The sequence below is a fragment of the Pseudonaja textilis genome, chromosome 1 (assembly GCF_049901715.1).
Source record: "Pseudonaja textilis isolate UNSWEBS1 chromosome 1, rPseTex1.2, whole genome shotgun sequence".
NCBI lineage: Eukaryota > Metazoa > Chordata > Lepidosauria > Squamata > Elapidae > Pseudonaja > Pseudonaja textilis.
Genome location: NC_141990.1, coordinates 249,202,269 through 249,226,788, shown reverse-complemented (window position 1 = coordinate 249,226,788; position 24,520 = coordinate 249,202,269). Strand labels below are relative to the sequence as shown.

Below are 24,520 nucleotides of genomic sequence, written 5' to 3'. Positions count from 1 at the left end.
TAAGACCCATCTCACAGCAATCAACAAACTTTGAAGTATTGAAATGGCTTTTGGATGGAAATACTTGCAGAAGTTGTTTGCAATATGCTCTTTGTTCAAAGAAGTGGAAATAAAAGTTCCATGAATGACAGCTCTTAAAGTAAAAGAAAAGGCTATAGAACACACTATGCTGATCTTTTTGTTGTTGTTCTTTTTTGATATCCACAGAAGTGTCTGCCATATCTGGATGGACTCATTAAAATGAAGAAGTAACATTGTATCATTATAATGCAAGCTCTTCCCCTTTTGAACATGCATATGATGTAACAATATAGGTACAAAAGGGCAGTATGATGCTTTTCTCATTTCCTTCCATCCTTGATTTTCTCCCATGGATGCTTTTGGAGCCATATAATATAAAAATAGCAGGAGAACTGTCCTATAAAAGTGTTACTTCCAAACTTATCTCCAAGACTTTTAATTTAATAGAAGCGAAGAAGTGAATGTCTGAGAACAGTCATCTATACTGTTCAATGCATCTTTGATATATTCACGTGTAACCATTTTAATGAGAGCATTGTTTATTTTGGGTTTCAGAAAACTATGCCTTTGCCAATTAAAATTGCAGAAATGTCAGTCATTAATTAATCTCTCAGCAATAGCTTTGATACTGAGACAATTATCTGTTTAAAGGTTATTCCCTCCATTTAATCAGAACTGTTTCATGGTGGGATGTCAACAGATGTCTTATCTCAGCTCTGGGGTCATGCCAGGAAAGTGAATTCAAAATGGCAAGAGACAAGAACAGTGATAAGCATTAGTCTACAGATCAGTAATCAAAGAAAACAAATACTAGATAAGTCTCTCTATTGATATCAGGGTGCATAGGCCAGGATTCCACATCTGAAAAAGTCCAGTTCTGCACACTAGTGAATAGTTCTGTATCTGTCAAAGAATTCCAACTCACTGAAGACAATATGCTGAGCAGAAGTGTGCCAATAACAGTATTGAAACCTGTTCTTTCACCAATCAGCTCCCCAAACAAGACTTTTTCCCAACTGATTCCCAAGTAGAATTATTGCACTTGAAGAATTCTAATAACTGAATCCTTGTCCACTTTCTAATTTTACAGCATTTGTTGTTTCTGCTCTTGTTTACAGCAATGATGAACAATGAGTATTGGGAGGTAAAGGGGATATCATTAAATAGATTTGTGGGGAAATAGATGCATGGATGAACCAATCTGATTCATTTTTGCTTTAGATAGTAAATAGTAATAATAATAATGCTTTGCATTACTAGCCAAATTTAAGATAAATTGGTTTACTGAGCCAATTTCAAACTTTATACTTTATCCCAGAGGTGAGAAGATGCAGAAGCATTTCTTCCTCTTCATTATTTCGTAAGCTACCTTTTCTAATGCTAAAATATCTTTCGGGCAGATTTTCATTCATCCAGGTCAGATGGAGTTTTTTTTTCAAAAAGCAACAGGACATGGCTTTTCCTTAAACACATTTCACTTCTCATCCAAGAACCTTTTTCAGTTCAGTTTTCTAAACCTTTCATGCTTTTGTGCATCATATATAGCCTGTTAGACAATGCTTTGGTAGCTATGCACATTTCCTATCTAGTATGCCATATTATTTTCTTCATTTGAATTATATATTAATGTGATACAGATCTGAACAAGAAAAGTATGGCATGCAGTTGCAAATTGTTTGTGTCTATGTGGTTTCTTTGTGTGTTAATGTTTTCATCTGGGAAATACAAAGATTTGATTTGGAAGTGTTAATTATTTTAAAACATCTATATCTGTATTGTGGGCATTTCATTTATTTATTTTGATCATAAAGCATATTGTTCAGAGTAGTTCCCTTTTCCAAGCAATTAAGTGCTTCTGTTTTTTTTCCAAATGTTTTAATAATAGCTATGGGGAAAAATTTTACAGAGTGATCCCTTTGTGAATTAAAAACTATGCTATCCCTGAAATATATAACAAATTAAAAAGCATTTGTTAACCTATCTTTTCTGAGAACAAAGCTTGCTTTGTCCTTACTGTCTGAAATAACACAAGTGTGAAGGGGAAAGAATGCTTGCTCTATTTTTTCTGATTTGTAGCAATTTGGGGAGGGATACTTGAAGGTATGACTAAGCAATAAAATCAATGCAACCTATTCTAAGAGGCCGAAATCTTGGATAAATACTTTCTCCCTCAGAATGTTTAATTTTTGTTTGAAAGAAATCTTTCATAACTCCTAATTCTTTCTAAGGTAGATTACAAAATACAATAAATATACCTATATCAAACACATAGTCTAATGCGTTTCCAAATCCAGGAGAATAAAAATGAATTTTGCCTGATTTTAAAAAAATAAGACCACTAGTACTTCAGGAGTCTTCCCGGAAATAAAACTGATGGCCCATTTGTAGTCTGACATGGCTCTGCCTCTGGCTGTGTATGTTGTATGCTTGGAAACAGGAAGATCTGGAGGAATGGCTTTAATGTATAAGCATTAAAGTGGGTGGAGTGAGCAAAGGAACTTAGTTCTAAAATGCAGTGCCAGCTTTTTCATTTGCAAATGGAAATAAAGCCACACTTTCAAAGAGTGAGATACTGTAGGTTTTCACAAATTGTTTGATTCAACATTAAGTAAAGTAAATTCAAGTAAATACATGTGATAACTGAGAATCTTTCAAATAGTTCCACAATTTTATTTCTATTTATTTTATTTGTTTGTTTGTCAAACATGTACAAGATAACATATGAACATAAACAAGAACAAAGGAAGTAAATAGAGATAAATGGGGACAGTAAGACAGGGATGGTAGGCACGCTGGTGCACTTATGCATGGCCCCTTTAAGGACCTCTTAAGAATGGGTGAGGTCCATGGTAGACATTTTGAGGTTGAAGCTGTGAGGGGTTGAGGCTGTAACAATGGAGTTGGGTAGGGCATTCCAGGCATTGACCACTCTGTTGTTGAAGTCATATTTCTGCAATCGAGTTTGGAGCAGTTTTCCTTTATGAATCCTAGATGTTTCAGAACATGGGTGTCTCTTCTCTGTCTGAATTCAGTGGAATGTGCAATGAGAGTTGTAGTGTTGGTGTTGCTCAGCTTCAACATTCAAAATTCATGAATCACTGGATTGCACCAGTGATGGGATTCATTTTTTTCTACTACCAGTTCTGTGGGCATGGCTTGGTGGGCATGGCAGGGGAAGGATACTGTAAAATCTTCAGACAGAGATGGTATTTTCTGATTCTCAGGACTACTCAAAATTTCCACTACCGGTTCTCCAGAACTGGTCAGAACCTGCTGAATACCACCTCTGGATTGCACATGAGCTGATAATGAAGTTTCACCCAGGCGATGTATAATACACTACTCTGATTGGAGAGAAGCACCTAACAGAACTACATCATCCTGCTTTTACAATCAAGGCAACCTCTTTCAGTCATCGTCAAAGAACTTATTCTTGACTGAGTGAAACAATGCAGAAGCCCTGTGCTATTAAATAGAAGTAGGACAGTACTTCATTTTACAGAGATGCTTCAAAGAAGTTCTTCAATCACTTTTCCATGAAAGTGAAGAAATCCTTTAAGATTCTGTTCAGTTCTAATTTCTATGTTATCAGTTCCTTTCCAGAAAAAGTCAATTCGAAACTTGTTATTTAGATATCACTGTCAGTCTTCATGATGCTCCCCCTGAAACCCTATTGAATCAACCAGGCAGTGTCATTCCACTGTTATCCCAGATATTGTTATCTTGCTGTCGTGTACCATACTGCCTTTTTCTATATTTGCTCCTTCAAATGCAATGCCCTATTCAAGTTTACTATTTTTTTTTCCATCCTGGCAGACTTGGTACAGCTGCAAAAGGCTCTAGGATAATAAATGGTTTCATGCTTGTCTTTCTAATAAGCAAGTTTTTGTCCTAAAATGCTGCTTGGATTATATTACACTGACATTCTTTGTAGGGGATAAGGAAATTGAGGACAATAAGCATGTGCGCACACACATTTTAGGTCAGTAATTATAATACAGGAAGATGTTAAAACCTACTTGACAACTAATGAGCTCTATAAATTAAAAAGTTATTCCTATGGTAATGAATTTAATTGCAATGATAGAAAAATACAGTCTCTTTTTCAGTTTGTGTCATTAAGCCAAGGTTATCATTATCAAATAGAAATTGATCCATTTAATATGTGAGATACTTTAGTACTTTAGCATAATACTTAATACTTTGTAAGTAATAAGTAATGCTTTAGTACAAATTCAGATGCTGATACTAGAATAGCTTCTCCATTTCTCTTCCATGGAAGAGCTAACTCTTTGTGCATCCTTGCCACTATAATGAATGAGAATATCTTTGTATCTCTATGGTTAGTATTTGCATCAGTATTCCCACTATTACCCATATGCAAATTTTCAATTATAAACTTGGGGAAGGTAGCAACAGCATACCTTGTAATCCACACTCAGAACAGATATAAAGGTTGCTGTAGCTTCAGTCTACTAGAAGGTCCCAAATGTAAAACGCATAACACAATAATCAAATCAAGTACTGAGGCAAAAAAATAAGTAAATATTTATGTGAATGATAAGACTCAGTGTTAGTAAGACTATTTTCTCAGAAGAAGTATCTTTCTGGTAGCAATAATTTTATTCTGCCATGTTAAGCATTGCTACTCATGGGGGCAAGTGATGCTGAAATATATTTCAGAAAATAAAGAACTGTTAACTGGAGTGGTACAACACCATCTGCCTTAATGTGGTTAGATTTAGATTTTTTTAAAAAATGAAACAAGGTTTCACTGTATCCTTTAAAGCTGTTGCTATAAAATTGGTCCAATGATATTTACAAATCGGTCTTCTATTTTGGCAGTTTAGTAAATAATTATATTTGGAAAATGAAATGTGCAGCCACTGAAAAATATCAATATTTTTGGGCTGAATTTTGAAGGATTGCATAATTCTACTTGATTATTGTTTGTGGCAATGGAAACAGGTAGTGGCACTCAATATGTGGGCTTAGCAATTAAAAATGGCTATGGCTTAAAGCCAAACGTACTCTAGCGTAAATGAAAGGAATTTCTATTCATTTACAAATTTATTAGCACTCTTCTAGATATGCCACAAAGCTAGGTAACCAAAACATGGCCAAGCATCCTTAGGCCACTTTCTTAATAGACTACTGCAATATGTCGTAGGTAGGATTACCCCTAAAGAAAACACTGCCCTTCTCCAACATCCTGTTAGATCCAGCAGGGGGAGCAAGCTTCAGGATCATATCAATTAAATAATGCCATCATGAAGGATCCAGAAAGTATGCCTTTTCTGTTATAGTATTCGCCCTGTGAAATAATGGAGACTGACCTGACCCTAGAGACCTGGAAATTGTGGAAACCTGGCTATTTACCCAGGTATGGGGGTCAATATTAAAGTTCAGATGGTTTTTAATTATAGTATGTGGTTTTTACTCATGGCTGCCATTTATTTTTCTTTTACTATTGTAGGCTTTGAATTGCACAATTTAATGGCCATGCTGTAATTTGTTTGACATCCAGAGTTGCCGTGATTAGATGGGTGGCCATGAAGAGCTAACTAAATAAATAAAATGCTATAGTCCCTCAGAATATGCTTTCAGCAGTCTACAAAATAAACATAGATATCATAATCATTCCATTGTTTTTTGTTGTTTTTTGTTGTGGTTTTTTTGTTCCCCAAAAACTGGTTTTCAGATAACAAAACTGGTTACAAATTGCCTTTTTTAAAAAATAAGAAATCCTCATGGTTTATCAGTTACTTCATGAACAGGAAAAAATTGGTATATAAATATTTAAATGTAGGGCAAAGTGAATGACAGATCTAATTCAGGTAGGGGCGTTGAATACCTTGTCCGTAAAATGAGTAGTCTGTGCTAGCTTTATAATCCATGTTATTTGTCTCACTTCTAAAGCCACCTAAGTCCTTATATACAGTGATGATAAATTCCATATGAATTGTGGGGGAGAAAAAAACAGCTTTCTTTTATCTGAGCTAGATGCCCCACATCAGATAGCTTTTTTTTTAATGAGAAAGAGAAAAGAAAAAGCTCCACATCATAAATGGAAAGTTCACTATATATGATGTATGAAACTCTATCATCTTTCATTTCAGGTCCTTAAAAGAATAAAGGGCCTTTGTGTTTTCCAATCAGAATGCCCCAATGGAACAATAAAGTGAAGAAGAAATTTCAAAGCCTACATTAAAAAGATTGAATTCAACTTGTGTTTAAGAACTGCTGTATTATATGGCCAGCATTGGGAGTCTGTCATATTGAACTATCCTTTCAATGTTTCAGCCATCTGTTTGAACAGGCTCACAAAGAAATTCATAACTCCCAGAAGGCAAACTTTAGATCTCACAAATCTTTGATATCTAGATTTGTGACATTTTAAAACTCTATCCAACTAACACGTGGTGCTCAAATTATTGCTATAATAATTTAATCTCAGGTTCTTTGTTGGTTTCAGGCATGAATACAAGCAGGAGTGAGACCGTGAAAGAACCACCCTTAAAGCCCTCCAGAAGATCCTTGCCATGCCTTGCCCAGAGTCAAACCCATCCACAAAGTCTCAGCAAGCATTCCTCATTTCTTCAGTCAAACCAAGTGATGCCTCTGCCTCAGCCTCAGCTTCCATCTCAGCCACAGCATCAGCCTGTGACTGCAGAGGCATCAAGTGCTACAGTCAATGTAGTATCAGAAAGAGGTGAGTGTTGATTTAGTCAGATCTCTCCACTTCTTTGCAATTTACAATACCCTCTGACTTATTGAGCAAACCAAAGCAATTCATCCACAATGGATTTTGCCAATGTAAATTAATCTGATGCAATTTTTTTAAAATTCCCTTTTAGCCAAAGTGATGGAAACCTTGGAAAACAACTTACTCAAGTTATCCAATACAGAATACTGTGATCCATTTTTAGGTGAGCTTTCTCCACATTGTTATATTGTACAGTACTTATTAGAAATAGCCCTATTTCTATTTCAGGAGGCGAGAGAGTGCTAACCAGAAAGTTCAATTATCTTGTTATCCCATAAACTAAGGGGTGGGCAACTATGGTCCCTTAATGACCTCAACTCTCAGAATTCTTGAGCCATCATAGTGACTCACAAATTCTGGAGTTGAAGACCACAAATTGTAAAGGAGCCATAGTTGCCCACCACTGCCATAGACCATTGGTAGTAGTGCTTGAATTTATGGGCGTAATCCTTCACAACAAAATATCAGTTATTTGCTAAAAATGTGGGGTATGGGATAGAATGTTTTTCCAGTTCTCATTGATTACCAACTCATCAGCATTCTTACCATGAGCCATGCCAGCTGGGACTACTGGGAATTAGGGTTCAGATTCTCCATCCTTGATTCAGATTACTAGGGCTGATAAGTAGATTAAATATTATTAAATAAACCAGATGATGTTTATGTCTGTTAAATTGATATCTGACCTTTTCTTCAAGAGGAATTGCGGCAAGCACACATTTCCTCATTCAATTTTCACATTACAACAATCCTACAGCATAGGTTAGGTTGCGACAGAATAATTAGTCAAAAGTCACTGAATTAATTTCCTGGCTGAGAATAAACTTGAACTTGGGTCATTTATTTAACCCAGCTTCTTAACCTATTCACCATGCTGCCCTTTCATTCAATGGCATTACTTTTGGATGAAGTGGAAATTAATTTAATGAGAGACATACATTTGTAAGACATCTGCTGAATCTCAGCATTTCTCCGTATATTGGGTTCTGTGACTGTAATGAAGATATGCTGAAGGTGCCCTGGGGAGAAGCAGAAAAACCAGCAATATTTTTATTATCATAACATATTAATGGACAAGTAGTGATTCAAACATTTACAAGGATGAATCTGATGTTGAGATATTTTTTCTTCTGTTTTGTTTTGCATCAAACCTTTGTTTCCAACCAACTCTTTCTTCCCTAGAATACTTCCAACTCAGCTATCAATTTTAGAGGAAAACCCCTTGATTTTTAAGATTGAATTGTTCATTCTCAAAATGGCCTATTACTTAACTGTGGCTACTTCTTCTTCTTGTGAACTACTTAAACAATTGGTTATAAATGAAAAGAAGTGACACATCTAGATCGTGTTCTTTACCAGTGATAGAGCTTATTCAGCACATATGGTGAATGAGTTTCATTCTTTTCATGATCTACTGTGAGCTTCCCCCTGGGGATATCAAGGATGGATCTGAATTAAGTGAGTTAGATAAATATTTAATCAAGTAGCTTGAAGAAAGGAAAAATAAATGGAAAATGGTAAGATAGAGCTGCAAGAAAGTGGTGGAGAATGAAGCTATTAAAGGATATTGTATAAAATACAATTGATTTTCATCTGTGTTGTAACATTGGCTGTAGAATTTCAAGTTGTTTTAGAGCTCAGGGGCTTCATTCTTGTTTTTGGATTTTGTTTTTAAAAATACATTTTAATTAAGTTTATCAGGACATAAAATACAAAAAAAAATGAAAATAGGGGGAAACTGGGGAGAAAAAAGGGGTTGGGGGAGAAAGAAAGAAAAAGCATTGCCTTCCAATTCTGTTTAGAATAGGATAATAACATTACAGTCACAACGTATTACTTTTACATGCTAATATGAAGTAGCCATTTTTTAACAACAAACCTATCTCACCAGCAAAACCTAAAGTCAAAGTTTCTTTTCCTTTTTCCATCTCAAGCACAAAACCTAGAAACAGTTTCCACATAGAAACAAAGTTGGATGTGTTCTTTTCTTTAATTAAGGAAGTCTGGGGGGTGGGTGTCCTATATTACTGAAAAATCCATGTGATGTTTTGATGGATGAAATTAGCTGCAGCCAAAGATCCATTTTTTTACTCTATCTTATGAAAAATCCGGATTATTATTTTTTTCCTGAACCATTGGTGCTCCCATGAAAGTGAATACAATCGATTATATGCTTTGTTCTATCTGGTGTTTGAAGATTTCCTTCCCCAGAAGCTAGAACAAATTAGAAAAATACTTAGGCTACATTCACTACAGTGAAGGATAAAACTCTAGACTTGAATGTTTTGCTTAGGCCATTGAATAAACTGCCTACTTCTGTGCAATGCCCCTTAAAAAAAACCCTAAAATGACAACATCTTGAACAAGTGACTGAATGTGACCATATGAATACATCCAATGAAGAATCAATTTTGAGTCATTGCTTATATACCATGCCATATATTTGCACTGTGGGAAGAAAAATCCAGTATGGTTCCAAGATGGGAGAAAAATCACTGGAAATAAAATGGAGGCTGGCTACAAGGAGACATGGTTTCAGTTTATTTGGTTTTCAGAAACTTCAGTGACAGCAGCATGTTTCTGGAGTGGCTGACAAAATGGCTGACTGAATTGATGGATCTTTATAGGATTCTGGGGTTTTGTGATTGTGCAATGTAGTAAGCCTTGTGTCTTTTACTATTTCAGTGGTGGTGGGTTAATCCCATTATGTCCTAAAGATCATGTCCTGTCCTTAGAATTTGAATGGGGGCATGTAAATTCTTAATCCCATCAGTTCCAGTGGGAGCTGTGGCTGAAAGCATTTTGTTTATGATTGGCCCAGTCTTTCTGAATAATTACAAAATCTACATTCCTACAGGCCATCCTCTTCTTAGTTTGAAGCTGTTTTCCTATGGCAGGAAGACTGGGATTGCTTTCTGCCTTTGTTAAGATTTTTTCTCCATTTTCCCTTTGGGGAAATATAATGTTCTGCCTCTTTTTAATATTAAGAACAAAGAATATTTTAATCTGGGGAGGGAAGGGCTTCCTACAGCATCCTAGAGAAAATCTAAGAAAATGCAGATACAGGTAGTCCTACAGCCAGAATTGAGCCCAAAATTTCTTACTGTTGCTAAGTGAGACATTTGTTAAGTCTCACTTTGCCCCATTTTACAACCTTTCTTGGCATGAATCACCTCAATTGTTAAGTTAGCCACATAGTTGTTAAGTGAATCTGGCTTCCCTGTTGACTTTGCTGGTCAGAAGCAAAAGCTGATCACATGACCCTGGGACACGACAACCATCATAAATATGAGTCAGTTGCCAAGCATCCGGATTTTGATCATGTGACTATGGGGATGCGGCAATGGTTGTAAGCGTGAAAAAAACGGTCATAAGTTACCTTTTTCACTGCCACTGTAACCTCAAACAGTTGGTTAAATGAACTATTGTAAGCCTAGAGCTACCTGCACTATACTATTATCAATGTAATTCAGTATTGCTTCTGACTTTCAAAGAATCCTGCATAGCCACGAAGGTAAGAAAACAGACACCGCCACTCCAAAAAAACCAAAACATTACTGAAGAAATTGTCATCCAATGTGACAGCAGTGAAAAACCTACAGTGCATGTTATGAATGCATTGTCAAGTGCTTAAATTCAAATGATTTTAAAGGGACTTATGTGGGTGTCCTTTAAAATAAACATATGTTGGGTTCAATATATAGATAACCTGATGCAATATTATAGATAACCTGATACAATTTGTGAGGCCGGATCAGAGGTAAAAGGTTTCAAGAAGGGCATGAAAGGGAAATGTTATCTCAGCTCTTTCATCAGGACCTTCTCAAACTGCAGTACTAGCTAAATGAAAAGGACGAATGATTGAGACAAACAAATTGTAGGCTAGCAGAAAAGCAGCTTATAAGAGCATTAGCCAAATGCCATTCCAGGGGAATCGTATGGGGGGTGGGTTGTACTAAAACAACCCAATTTGCTATTATGTATGAATGTCTGAGTTAAGCATAGATACTTATTAAACACAGTATAATGCTTCAGATTCAATTCCATAAAGATGCTGAGGATGGGTTGTAGAAGAAAGCAATGCCTGTAACATTTAAAATAAATATGTCTTAACTGAAAGGCAGCTGTAGAGGGCTCTGGGGAAAAAATATGGCTGCTTTCAAGAATACAAGCAGCAATAAGCTTGCATTCACTGTACTCCATTTTGGAACTGATCTACAGAACTTATAACAAAGCTAGATCAAACTGTAGCATCAGATTCTAGTTTAACCAATTGTTATGTGATTAGTTTAAGTAAACCACAATGGCCCAGGTTAGTATAGAATCAATCACTCTGGTTTATTCCAAACCGCAAAAGAAAGTTATAAACTCTTCTGTGAACAAGGAGAAGGTAACAATGTAAACAGGAAGCTCATCTAAATGAGACTAAAGTGAATTATAGTTTATAACACTAATTGTATTTGGTGGAAAGGCTCTTTATAACCTATACATTCCCTGAAAACTAGTCTGAAAGGATAAAAGAAAAGTGTGTGAAAAGGGAGGGAATTTGCAAACATTGCTGTTTTCCTTCCATTCAATGAAAGACTCTGTTGTATCTCAGCCCCTTTAAAAAGTACAAGGGCACCTTCCAAAGGCTAATCCAATCCTCCATAGGCAATTTCAGGGGTGATAAGAGCAAGTAACATCTCATCCATCATAATATGATCATACAAATGACATGACTTTTGTGATTTGTATCAGTCATATCACACAGATATGACATCAATATGGCTTGTATAGGTATCTGTACAATCTTCTCCTAGAATGCCTGTACTTCTATAATACATATGAAGATAACATATATCAAAATTGTTTTACACAGAAGAGACTTTATGTGCAAAATCAGACAATACATATTTCTTGGGGAAAACACTGTTACTCATAATAGAAACACGTCATGTATGTCAACCGTTTTTCAGAAAAATCCATGAAATTGAAATATTAATTAGCCTACCATCATGGTGTCAGAATACTTATTAGCTTACAACCTTGAGATGTAAAATACACTACCAAAACAAAGGAAAATTCTTTCAAAACTACATCTCCTTACAAACCTGCCACATGCTTGAAAATACAAAGCAGGGAGTGGTTCTATGCAGTGAAATCTGCTAAGAACTTTTACTTAAGGTTGACTCAACCAAATTCACTGAAAGAAGATGAGTCACTAAAGGGAATCTCTTTTTTCCTCACATACAACAAAAATCAACTTCCTTAAATTTAAATTCCTTTCTGTTGGGAAGGAAAAATTGGGAAAAATTTCCTTTATCTTCTACATGCAATTTGGGAACAATTTTCCTACATGACAATTTTTCAGGACCTGAAAATAGCTGTCATTTCTCCCCTTCATCTTTCCAGGTGAAATGGATAACTTAAAATGTCTTGTGTTTTTATCACACCTAGAGAAGGAGGGAGGAAGTGAAGGAAGGAGAAAGACAGAGACAAAGACAGAGACAAACAGAGAGAGACAGAGACAGAGACAGAGAGACAGACAGTCTCTCTCTCTCTCTCTCACACACACACACACACACACACACACACAGAGAGAGAGAGAGAGAGAGAGAGAGAGAGAGAGAGAGAAACAGACAGACACAGACAGACACACAGAGAGGGGGGGAGCCCAGAGCAATAATATCGAATAGCAATAATTTGAATAGTTGGGCCACTCCAATTCTGAATCAAAAATGCCAGTTTGGGACAAATCAATACTTCTCCTACTCCATACAACATGACCAGTTGTACTTACTACTGAAAACTAAGACCTGACTGGGAGGGATGGAGCAGCCTCCTATTGTTCTAAAAAGAATTGAATTTTGGTTTCATAGGACAATCACCAAAACTGACAATTATTTATTTATTTAATCTATTTGTATGCCACTGCAATCAAAATTACTCTCGTCAGCTCACAGAGAAAAATACAAACCAGGTAGACCTCGACTTACAGCAGCTCATTTAGTGACTATTCAGAGTTACAATAACACTAGAAAAACATATGATCTTTTTTCATACTTATAACCCTTGCAAACATCCCCATGATCACACGATCAAAACCTGGGGATTTGGCAATTGACTCCTGTTTATGATGGTTGCAGCATTCCGGAATCACTATTTCACTATTTGTAACCTTTTACCAAGCAAAGTCAATGTGGAACTTTATTTAACAATGTTGTTATTAATTTAACAACTGAAGTGATTCGCTTAACAACTGTGGCAAGAAAGGTTATAAATTGGGGCAAAACTCATTTAACAAATGTCTCAGCAAAAGAAATTTTGCACTCAGTTTTGGTGATAAGTCAAGGACTATCCATATAAAACAAAAGTCATACATAATTAAAAGCACAACTGCAAGAATATGAAAAAAAATGGCAACAACACAACACAAATCAGGGGAAAGCTCTCCAAAAAAAAGCTCAGTATTTAGAAGTTAGTGAAAAACTAGCAAAGAGAAGATTTTTTTAAAAAAATAATATTTATTGTAGTGTTCATGGCCAAAAGCACAAAACTATTCAGCTCATTGACTTCCCTGAGAAGTTTCAATTTTTCATTTACCCTCCCAAAAAATTACTACATGAAAATAATTTAATAAATATTATTTTAAATATTACTATACGTGATAATAACAGTAATAACAGTTTAGATAATTCCATCAACCCTTAGGGGTCATTATTGTCCACTTTGGAAAATTCTGGCTCATGACCTTTCCTTGGGTGGGGAAGAAGGGCAGTTTTCCTTATTGGTTCACAACACAACCCTTATCCATAGATAACACAACCCTTATCCATAGATAACTGAACTGCAGTTTACTGAACTAACATCAAGTAAACTGTTATTACTGGAGAAAAATGCTAGTAATAAATGTATAATAATACCTGATAATAGGCTTAGTAATTTGAACCTAGAGCAATAAAAGTTTCATGAAAACCAGTATCACTAAAATTTCATTTTTTCTACATTATATTAAATATTGGCAAACCAAAAAAATTAGAGATGAAACAAAAATGTTGACTATGCTTCTTGGAAGTATTTTATTAAAAAGCAAACAAAAGCAATGTTTGGTTTTGATCCGTGTCTAAAACGTTTTTGATTTTCAAGTACCAACAAGGCCAGTCATGATTTTTTGTGTGGAAAAGATGAAATAAAAAGTACCTTCATCTATTTCTTTTCTACAAAGAAAAATAAGGAAGAATCTGTTTTAGGCTGTATTTTATTCCTAAAATTATTCTGTTTTGGTTTTGAAACAGTGTAGGCATTTTTTATGAACTGTCATAAATTATATGCTGATTTGAAGAGAAATGAAAGGTTATTGTATTCATAGACATATTTATTGTATATAAGTAGGAAACCCTTCTGCTTGATTTGGTTTTAGACCTTTCTTTATAGTTCATCCATTAACCAAGAAGTGATACCACTGTAATTTCATCTTTATCTGAGAAAATGTCAGCTTTCGATAAATTCCCCTAAAATAGAGTCAGTCAGAGGAAGACAAACTAGAAAATCTCCATATATACGAGTACAACCCCCCATGAGCTCCAACTATCAAGATAAATGGCCATGGCTGTAGGAGATGTAATACAAATATCTGAAGCACCAGATCACCCGCCATTGCTTTACAGCCTAGTTGGAGACTTTAAATAGAATATAAGTTCCTTTTGGTATACAAAAGGTCTCTGATGCATAATGGCCATATCTCATGAAACAGACCAAGACTGAGAAAGAAGATTGTTGTGGGGAAATGTGTTCCATTATCAGTGCAACTACATCAACAAGCAAGAAGAACATTCTGGCAGCTTAACTATACTTGTTCTTTACAAAGCTCAGATTGAAAAGAGAATCGTTTAGAAGTGAGGAGAAGAGGGCAAAGATGAAATTATCCCTGGGTTCCCTGTTTCTATCTTATTCAAATACTCACTGATCAATTGCTTCTATCTCACTTCTCACCTGGACTTCTATTAGCAATAGCACTTAGACTTATATACCACTTCACGGTGCTTTACAAGCGGTTTACAGAGTCAGCATATTCTCCCCAGCAATCTGGGTCCTTATTTTACAGACCTCAGAAGGATGGAAGGCTGTGTCAATCTTGAGCCTGGTGAGATTTGAACTGCCAAATTGCAGCCAGCCAGCAGTCAGCAGAAGTGGCCTGCAGTACTGCATTCTAACCACTGCACCACCACAGCTTTATTAGAATAGAATAGAATAGAATAGAATAGAATAGAATAGAATAGAATAGAATAGAATAGAATAGAGAGTTGGAAGGGACTTATTAAGTTAACAAGTAAAAAAGCTTTTCTTTTTTTAGAAGGTTTTTTAGCAATGTTCATTGGTCTGTTCTACAGTGCCAGGTGTCTCAGCAAGCACTTCTTTCTCTACAGCTGTTATACCTCCACATTACAAGGAAGGTCATGGTATATGCTAATTAACAAAAACATTCAGATTATATGAAATGCAACATCTAAAATTATAAATGAAAAGTTACAGATGTATTGATTTCCTTTCTTTCTCCTTTGCTGTTTATAGATAACTGGATTCTTTATCTGCTGTATAACTTAACTGTATTATTACTGGGCCTACCTTCTAATATGATGGACTTTTTTTTTACAACAACATATCATACAATTGGATTTTTTTAAAAAACTATCTACTGCAGTGTACTGACATAATCTGTAAATGAAATCTATTCATATAATTAACTGACAAGTTGGGTGCTTATCCCAAGTATGTAGCAATGGGAAAGAAGTATTAGTAGGTGGACCTGTTAAAAGCCCTATATAGCACCATGATATTTATATAACACATTAGAACATAAAGAACAATAAGGCTGTCTGTCTATACCTATACCTGTCTATCACATAAAATCCATAATTGTATATACAGGGGTGGGGAGGATGAAAAGTAGAACACATCCTGGAGCCAGGTCATCAGGTTCATAGGAAAGATTTGAATGTATTCCATTCAAAGCTCCCTATAGTATAAACTGTATATAATCCCTTCAGAATGCCTTGGTGCAGACCCTGAAGCCTCCTATCAACATGACTTTGGGGAAACAATCACCTTAAAGATATTTTAAGCAATTGTCTAAGGTTTTTTGACTATGTGCCCTTCAACCAGTAAGCTCTGCCTTTGAGAATCTGATCTATAATAGATATGACAACACTGATAAAATGGGGGTAGTTTATTTTACAGCCGTTTGACTTGCAATAACATCTCTATCTCAGTTCAAAACTTAAAATGTCCACCCCTAGCCCGTGTCCCCCCACTACTCTTGACTTTCTACAAAGTTATGCAACTGAAACTTCACAAAGACTGTGATCATAGAGCATGCCTAGTTAAACTCTGTAGGTAAACTTAGAATAAAAATTCAATACTTAATGTATAAGCTACCACAGCTTCCAATCGACTTATAAAAAAATCAATGTATCTTTTAAGCCATTTCATAATGAATATTCAACTATCTCATTAATACTGATGGCTGACTTATTTTTCTACTGCAATTAGTAGGGGACTGTTTTGATTTTTCCTGACATAAACTTCCTGAATAATTTCCTTAATAACTGATCATTTGTGTACAGAAAGCTCTACTCTTTAATCAAATAGTTCCAATGCTGAAGCACCAGAAACCTGATGCTGAAAAAGTTGAGATTTTAAGCTACAAGTATTCAGTCCATTTTAATTATTTGATATCTTCAAATGCTAAAGAACAAATGGCACATTGCTTTTATAAAACATATTTCAGAATTAAGAAGGAGAAATATTGCTTAAAGTAAATATTGACTTTGTCCCAAAATAATAGGATACTGAATATGTGGCAAATGCAAATAATAAAGGAAACTATGCTTGTATCTTTGCCATAATGTTTCCATAGTAATACTATATGAGTCCATGTGTTTCTGGTATTTTTTTTCCCCGCTCAGACATAGGAAGAGAGAAAGACATATATACAGATGATTCAGAACATGGGAATTATGATTCTCGTACAGATGAATCTCTGCTTATTAAAAGTACACCTACAAGGCAGAAACCAGAACTTCGGACAAAGTCTTCATTGAAGGTAATAACTTTTACAATGTATACAATATGTTTCCCCTATTCTGATACTAGTATTAAGAGTACAGGTAGTCCTCCAGCTATAACAGTATATTTAGTGATTGTTCAAAGTTACAACAGCATTGAAAAAAGTGACATGACCTTTTTTCACACTTATGACTATTCCAGCAACCCCCTGGTCATGTGATTAAAATTCAGATGCTTGACAATTGGTTTATATTTATGACAATAGCGGTGTCCCAGAGTCATATGATTCAACTTTTGCGACTTTCTGATAAGCAAAGTCAGTGGGGAAGCCAGATTCACTTAACAATCGGGTTACCAGCTTAACAGCTACAATGTTTCACTTAACAATTGTAGCAAGAAACGGTGTAAAATGGGGTAAAACTCACTTAACGAATATCTCACATAGCAACATAAATTTTGGGCTTAATCGTGGTCATAAATCGAGGACTACATGTAATAGCATCTAAGGAGTAGATTATTATAAATTTAATCCATGTAAACAAGAGTCAGTTTGATCCAGTGGCTAGGCTATCCACTGAACCCAGTAGACTGAGAGTTCTGGCTGTGTCTTAGGTTTGTAAGCCAGCTGTATGAATCTGGGCCAGTCATTCACAACTACATCAGGATCAGGCAACAAGTTGGTTAGTCAATCCTGCTACAATCAATGGATCAACATTTAGTTGATCCAAAAAAAAGTAGACCCTGTACTTGTGAGAAAATGCTAGGAAGAAAAAAAATGTAATCCATACAAAGAAAGCCAAAACAGATGAATCAAAAAACAAAGTTACAATATCTTAACTTTGAGTCAGATCATAAGAATGAAGTGGACAAGGCAGTAATAGAACAATAATTAATGAAATGGGAAGGGCTACGATCTGTAAATCATGTTTAGTTATGTTAGGGAAGGGTCTGTGGTATTTTAATTGCTGGAAATTGACGTGATATAAATTTGAATTTTATAGTGATTACAATAAAGCACATTTGGGTGAAAGTTCCTCCCACTCCATTTAAGCATCATTTAGAAAGCTTGATTTTTTATTCAATAATAAATGGTTCTCAAATTATTCGACATGTAATCATCTGTATAACTCCATACGTGACATATAGACATACAATTTTCCCCTTGAGTTTGTTTTTCATTCAGAGTGAAAGAAGTAAAACTGCAAGGTCAAATGAAGGAAGGTATTTGTCTCTTTTCTGGGGTCCATTTTTCTTATCAAAATTGCTCTTAAGGGATGCTTTTCATCCCATTAACAAATGAAAGAAAATTATGTGTGCCTACCCCCGCAGAAGGGAAAATCCAGATGGCTAAAATATGGGGCATTTTATCTTACACATGAGTGGATTGGTCCTTCAGAAATCCATTACACATCTCTCGCCTGTTATACTTGCAGAATCACCTAACACTGGGAGTCTTTGAATGGTACATGTACCACAATTTTCACTGCGCTCCTAGAATAACAAATATACCCCCTGACACTACATGAAATAAACAGAAAATGAATTGTTAGCACCCACCCTTTCTGAGTTTTTAGTCCTTTCTGTATTCATTTGTCTGGCCATCTGTTGGTAGGCTTTATGAGGAGACTTAGGATTACCTCAGTGAAAAGATTTGTGTGATAGGGATAACATTCTCTTTGGCAAAGAACAGAGGCAGAGTGCTTTGATGAAATGCATTCCATTGCCCTGAAGTGTTCCTTTTTCTTCTACTTGTTACTCATGCTGTCCTTTCCCAAACCTTGGAGAAGCTGTGTTGTTGGAGAAGCTGTGAGGGCATGAAAAACAGATCAAAGGGAAACAACATTTGTTTAATTTCTACATGAAACTGCTGTGGGAGGTCATCCATTGACACAAGGTTAAGTATCATCAGCATGCACATAATACTCAGTTGTATATCTGTGCCAATGTTATTATACAGTACATTTGGCCAGTTAAAAGATGCTGCCTCAGTTCTTTCCCAGGGTCTGGAGGATGCGGGGATTGAGATGAGGAAGAATAAGCTCAACGTATTCTAGCAAGACTAAGTCACTATGAGGTTTGGGGTCCTCTGCCAATCCAGGATTTTTCCACTTTTCACTCTGGATGGAGCTGTCCTGATTTTTACATAGAAAATGCACACCGATTCCTTTCTTAAGCCTTTCTCCCAACCAGAATGGTTGCTCTTCAACAAGCCATTTATTATTGGCTGACTTCCCGCTTTGAGAGTACCATTCCTTTTTCAGTTTAAAATCTTAGTTAGCTATGATGATGAAATATGATAGCTGTGCACATTTTTGCAACCAGATATTTTTCCAAAAAGGCGAGCCATGATGTTTGTAGGTGCAGAGACTCACTATTATTCACACTATACTTTTGCTGATGTTTAAATACCAAAATGTTAAAAGGAGAGGCAGTAGTTTAAAAGATATTAGAAATGATGTACCATTCTGGTACATGATGTACCATTCTGATTCCATTCTGGAATCTACATATTTAGTAATTCATATCTCTCCTCTTTGATGTTACTCCTACACACTTACTCCTACATACCTTGAGTTATGAAATAGTATAAAGTTAAAGATGGAAAGCCACCACTATTAAATAGCAGGTAGTATGCTATTTCTTTTCAATAGCTACTGTGCTATTTCAAAGCCAGTCATAAAGGAATGCAGGTATCACTATAGAAAATTCTTCAACTGTATGTTAATCATTAACTGTATGTTAATGGTGAAGTCCTATACTTAGATATCCATGGAGCATTGAGTTCATTTATGTGTGTATAGAATTTCAGCTATAAAAGCTGCAAAAGAATGCAGTAGGGTGCATAGGCATTAACATTATAGAAACAATCAGTGGCTAAAAGAGAAATTTCATTCCCCTTTCTATTATCCGTGTACAGAAATAAAAGCCGTGTCATTGCTAAAGTCATTTCATAAACTTTCATTAGAAACTCATTTCTGTAGCACCATCTGATAACATTCTGCTGCACCTTTTGCCTTAATCAACCAAAAAACATAAAGTAATCTGAAGAGGATTCTGCCTTTTATTGCCCAAAATATATTTGATAGGCTGCATTTGTACAAATCCTTAACAATCACATCATCATCTTAATGTGTTATATGAATCCAGCTCATGAAGTTAATTTATAGCTAATGTATTGTGCAAATCTAGAATTTTGTCTTAATTTAGAAAATTGTAGTCCAGTTAAGTATGAACAAGCATGTTATGCAAACAAATAATACCATATCAATTTTATAAGTATCAATAGTAGCTTTCTGCTATGGGTCTTGGCATCTGTGTTTTCCTGGACTCCCAATACAGGTAGTCCTTGACTTACGGCCATGGTGGGCATCAACATTTCCATTGTTAAGCAAGGTGGTTGTTAAGTGAATATGCCCAATTTTGCAACCCTTTTGCCACAATTCTTAAATGAATCACTGCAATTGTTAAGTTAGAATCACATGACTGAATCTGGCTTCGCTCATTGACTTTGCTTGTCAGAAGCTGGCTGGAAAGCTCATAAATGGTGATCACATCACCCACGGATGCTGCAGCTGTCATAAATATATACGGGTTGCTAGGAGCCCAAATTTTGATTGCATGGCCATGAGGATGCAGTGACAGCCTTAAGTGTGATGACCAATCATAAGTCCTTTTTTTCAGTTGCTCTATATTTGGCACTTGAAACATAACCATTGTAATCAAAGGGCTGTAAGTTGAAGACTAGCTAGTAAAATCTTCTGTGGGTCTTCTTCACTGCAAATAAATGTGCACTAATATTATCCATGAACGGACTTCAGATTGGTAAAAAAAATAAAACGGTACTTCTGCCATAAGTTCTTCTTCCAGAACTAGATCCCATATTAGTACTGGCAGACCTGCTGATGAAGCCAAGTCTCTTAATATTTCCAGGCAAAGTTTTATATTTTCACAGAATATCATACATCAACATTGTTGTGATAAACTACTGAATTGAAAGATTATTTATTGCTAGGAGAACTGCCACAATTCATCACATCCTATAATATTTCCTACAATATTCCATTCTTTGAAAGTTCATTAAATAGTGATGCTTTACAAGGCATCTTCCTGAGTCAGCAGAGGCTCTAGATTCTAGTATGGTTTTCAGTCAGACCTGAAGTGTTGCATTAAGCTAGAGTGTGATGTGTTCCCAGTTCATTGAGCTCAGAATAAATGGATATAGATTGTTATACAATTTGTCACAGGTTGTAAAAGTCCAGACTAATGTGGAAAATGCCAACTCCCCAGTGATATTTAGTGCTTATATTTATAATAATTTTTTCAGCTCAACACTTAAAAATGAAACATGTTTATATTTTTAATTGAACTGTTTTTTACTAATATATATAATTAATTGATCTTGGATAATCTCCAGAAGCTAAGCAGGGTCATATCTGGTTAGTAAATGAATGGGAGCTCATTAGGAAACCCAAATGAAAAACATAAGCTCCACTAGGAGTTTTGTTTGGGGTGTGGGGTGGGACAAAGCACTGGAAGAAGGTAATTAATTCTGTATTGTTTGAAAGACAATTAAGTAGACCTGCCTACTTAAGTCATAAAGTCAAAGTCAAGTTGGACTATTTACCAAAAACACTTAGATTTACCTCCACAATGCTTTATAGCACTCTCTAAGTGGTTTACAGCATATTGCCCCCAAAAAACTGAGTCTCAGTTTATCAACCTGAAAGGCTGAGTCAATCTTGAGCCAATCAGGATCAATCTCCTGGCAGTGGGCAGTGTTAGCATGCAATACTGCAGTCTACCCATTGCACCACCAGGTAGTATGTTTATAGCTAACATACTGTAATTATTTTTTTACCATTTTCATGGTACCACTATTAAAGATAAGCTTTCAAATGTGATTTCTCATTGACCTGACAGTTATTTGAATTTTTAAAAAAATATATTGAGAAAGGCTTTTTCTTAAGCAATGTAACCCTTCAGAAAAATTTCTTATGTCTTTAATAGAGTTGGCCCCAATATATTAAAAATTAGTCTTGGCTTAAATGCTTTTCAGTCTTCAAGTGGTACAAACATTTGAATATGAAATCTACTTTCTTTAAAAATATCAAACAACTTGAGGTAGGACATTTGATACATCATTCAGTTTTTAATTTTAATTAGATAGTTGGCAAGAGAAGTTTCCCATTTCAAGTGATTTTGCTCATCTGTCTTTTAAATAAGAGTCATGCTGAATGTTTTTAGCCTCACGAAGCAGCTTCCACCAGTACTCAGCTTACTCATTTTCTTAGGTATAATAATTAATTATCACATTTTGCCTTGAATGCTTTCAACACCCACTAAAATAACTGATGGTTGATATCAGATGTGACTTAGTGGTCCATATTTCAGCAAGTGATATAATATAATTCATATGGTTATGAGCATATGGTTATGGTGGGATTCATTTTTTTTAACTACTGGTTCTGTGGGCGTGGCTTGGTGGGTGTGGCAGGGGAAGGATACTTTAAAATTCCAGTCAGAGATGGTATTTGCTGGTTCTCTGAACTACTCAAAATTTCCGAACCTGCTGAATACCACCTCTGATTATGAAGAACAGACAGTTACTTAGCATTTTGAAGCACTACATCCTTTCAAAGGGTCTTTAAAGCTACTTTGAAAGTCATCTTTACACCATCTTCAGATTCATAATACATAGCTTCACAGTGGTTTGAACAGCCAAATGTTTCCTCTTGATTACATAATTAACTAGGCCTGGGGTGTCAAACTCACAGCATCACAGCAGCATCACATGACATGCTGGCACTTTTTCCCCCTTCGCTAAATTGGGCATGGTCAGCACATGACGCATCCAGCCTTTGACTTTGACAGCCCTGAACTTCATTCTTTCATTAGTAGTTAACCATTCTAGCCAACGTCAATTTACAGAAATCTGAAGTGTGCAAGTGACAATAAGTATAAGGACCAAGTTTAGCAAGAATCACAACATGTAAAGGAAATGGATATATGAAAAAGCTTTGAAGATCTTGAGTAAAAAATAGAAAGATAATTTGATTTTCACATAATGTCACTTAACTCCTTTTAAAAATCTATCTCTGTGTGTGTGTGTCTGTCTGTCTATATATCTATCAAATGTATATAGCCACTATCTTACAAACAACTCTGAATGGTGTTCAACAAAGCTGAAATTAATAAACACTAAATAGTTATAGTAGTTTTTATTAAAACATTTAAAATATAAAAACAAAACTAGAAAGAAAGAATATTAGATTAAGAGATGTTAATAAAATTGGAGCCACTTTAATAATTCTCCAGTTCCTTAAAGTCTCCACGACGGATGATTCAACCAGGTTTTGAGGGACTTTCGGAAAGTCAAAAGTGGTAGATCCAGGTTCAATTTAGATGGGGAGATGACATTCTATAGAGATGGTGCCACAGTGGAGAAAGTGTGTCACCTGTGGCCCATCAAATGTAACTCCCTAGAGGTACCTGTAGTATGTCTTCTCTGCTGGATCTGATGGAACAGACAGATGTAAATAGAGTGGTCATCCCTCACATAACCCTTCTCAATAACAAAGTTCAGAACCAAACAAATATACATTATTCCTAACTAAGCTGCCCCTTCCTGGAATATGGAGATGATATCTGATTTGAGGGCACTTGTAAAACAATGCCAGATAAGTTAATGATGGTTTGTTGTTACCAACTTGGTCTAAAGTATTAGGAAGTTGATGCTTTACACTAGACTAGTTAGGTAGCATTTTGGGGAGAAGGATCAATTTAAGAGAATGTTTTGTTCTAACCAGTTCTGGAGAACTGGTAGTGGAAATTTTGAGTAATTCAGAGAACTGGCAAATACTACCTCTGCCTGGAGATTTTACAGTATCCTTCCCCTTCCATGCCCACCAAGCCCACAGAACCAGTAGTAAAAAAAAATGTGAATCCCACCACTGACTATGTTGTTCTGCTCAAATATGTCCTGGCAACACTTTATTAGATCAGCTGGTTTCCTGCAGGATGAGCGATATTGGGAAAATGGCTCTTAGATAATGATTCTATTTCTGCAGAAAGCACCAATGCAATATCTTGCCTTTTCTTCCATACCTGATAAAATGTTGCAAGTGGATCTTACTCTTCGTGTTCCAGAATTTATTTGATGAATGTAGACAGTATTTTCTTTGCATTCTGCATACCAAGGTTGTAGAAACAAGATTCACCATAGCTAAAGATACAGGGTGTTTTCTGCATTGTGGAATCAAGCAACACATTTGTCTGATACAACTGCCTGAAAGGGTACAATGTGCATCCTGCAAGCACTCATGGGAGTAGCTTCTCTTGTTTCAAAAGGGACATTTTGAGGTACTCTTCCTTACTCAAAAGGGTTAGACTGCATAATTCTTTTTGATTGTGTGTGGATGTTCCTGATCTCTGGCTGAAATGAGTTCAAATATTTCATAATTTATTCAAAAGGATATTCAAATACATACATAGCAAATTACTTTGGAATTGGTTATGAAGAATCCTATTAAAACAAAATCCTCTCTCATAACAGCAGAAGGCTGTGTTAATGGATAGAAGCTACTGGGTAGAATTTGGAAATTTACTCTATAGCAGAGGTGTCAAACTGGCAGCCCATGGGCTGGATGTGTCACGCCATGCCTACCCCAGCTCCATGAAGGGGAAAAA

At 35.7% G+C, this 24,520-nt stretch overlaps 1 protein-coding gene across 4 annotated transcripts in view; it reads left to right on the top strand.

Annotated features, from left to right (window-relative positions):
* ANO3 (anoctamin 3) overlaps positions 1–24,520 on the top strand; it is a 225,796-nt gene that overhangs the window by 108,690 nt on the left and 92,586 nt on the right. For 3 of the 4 annotated variants that reach the window (XM_087921237.1, XM_087921238.1, XM_087921239.1), the window contains exons 2-4: positions 6,497–6,733; positions 6,879–6,950; positions 16,735–16,871. In XM_087921237.1, coding sequence (XP_087777363.1) covers positions 6,497–6,733; positions 6,879–6,950; positions 16,735–16,871 — 446 coding nt within the window. Of the gene's footprint in view, positions 1–6,496; positions 6,734–6,878; positions 6,951–16,734; positions 16,872–24,520 lie in introns of those variants that run through there. The other variant, XM_087921240.1, reaches the window with a different exon arrangement.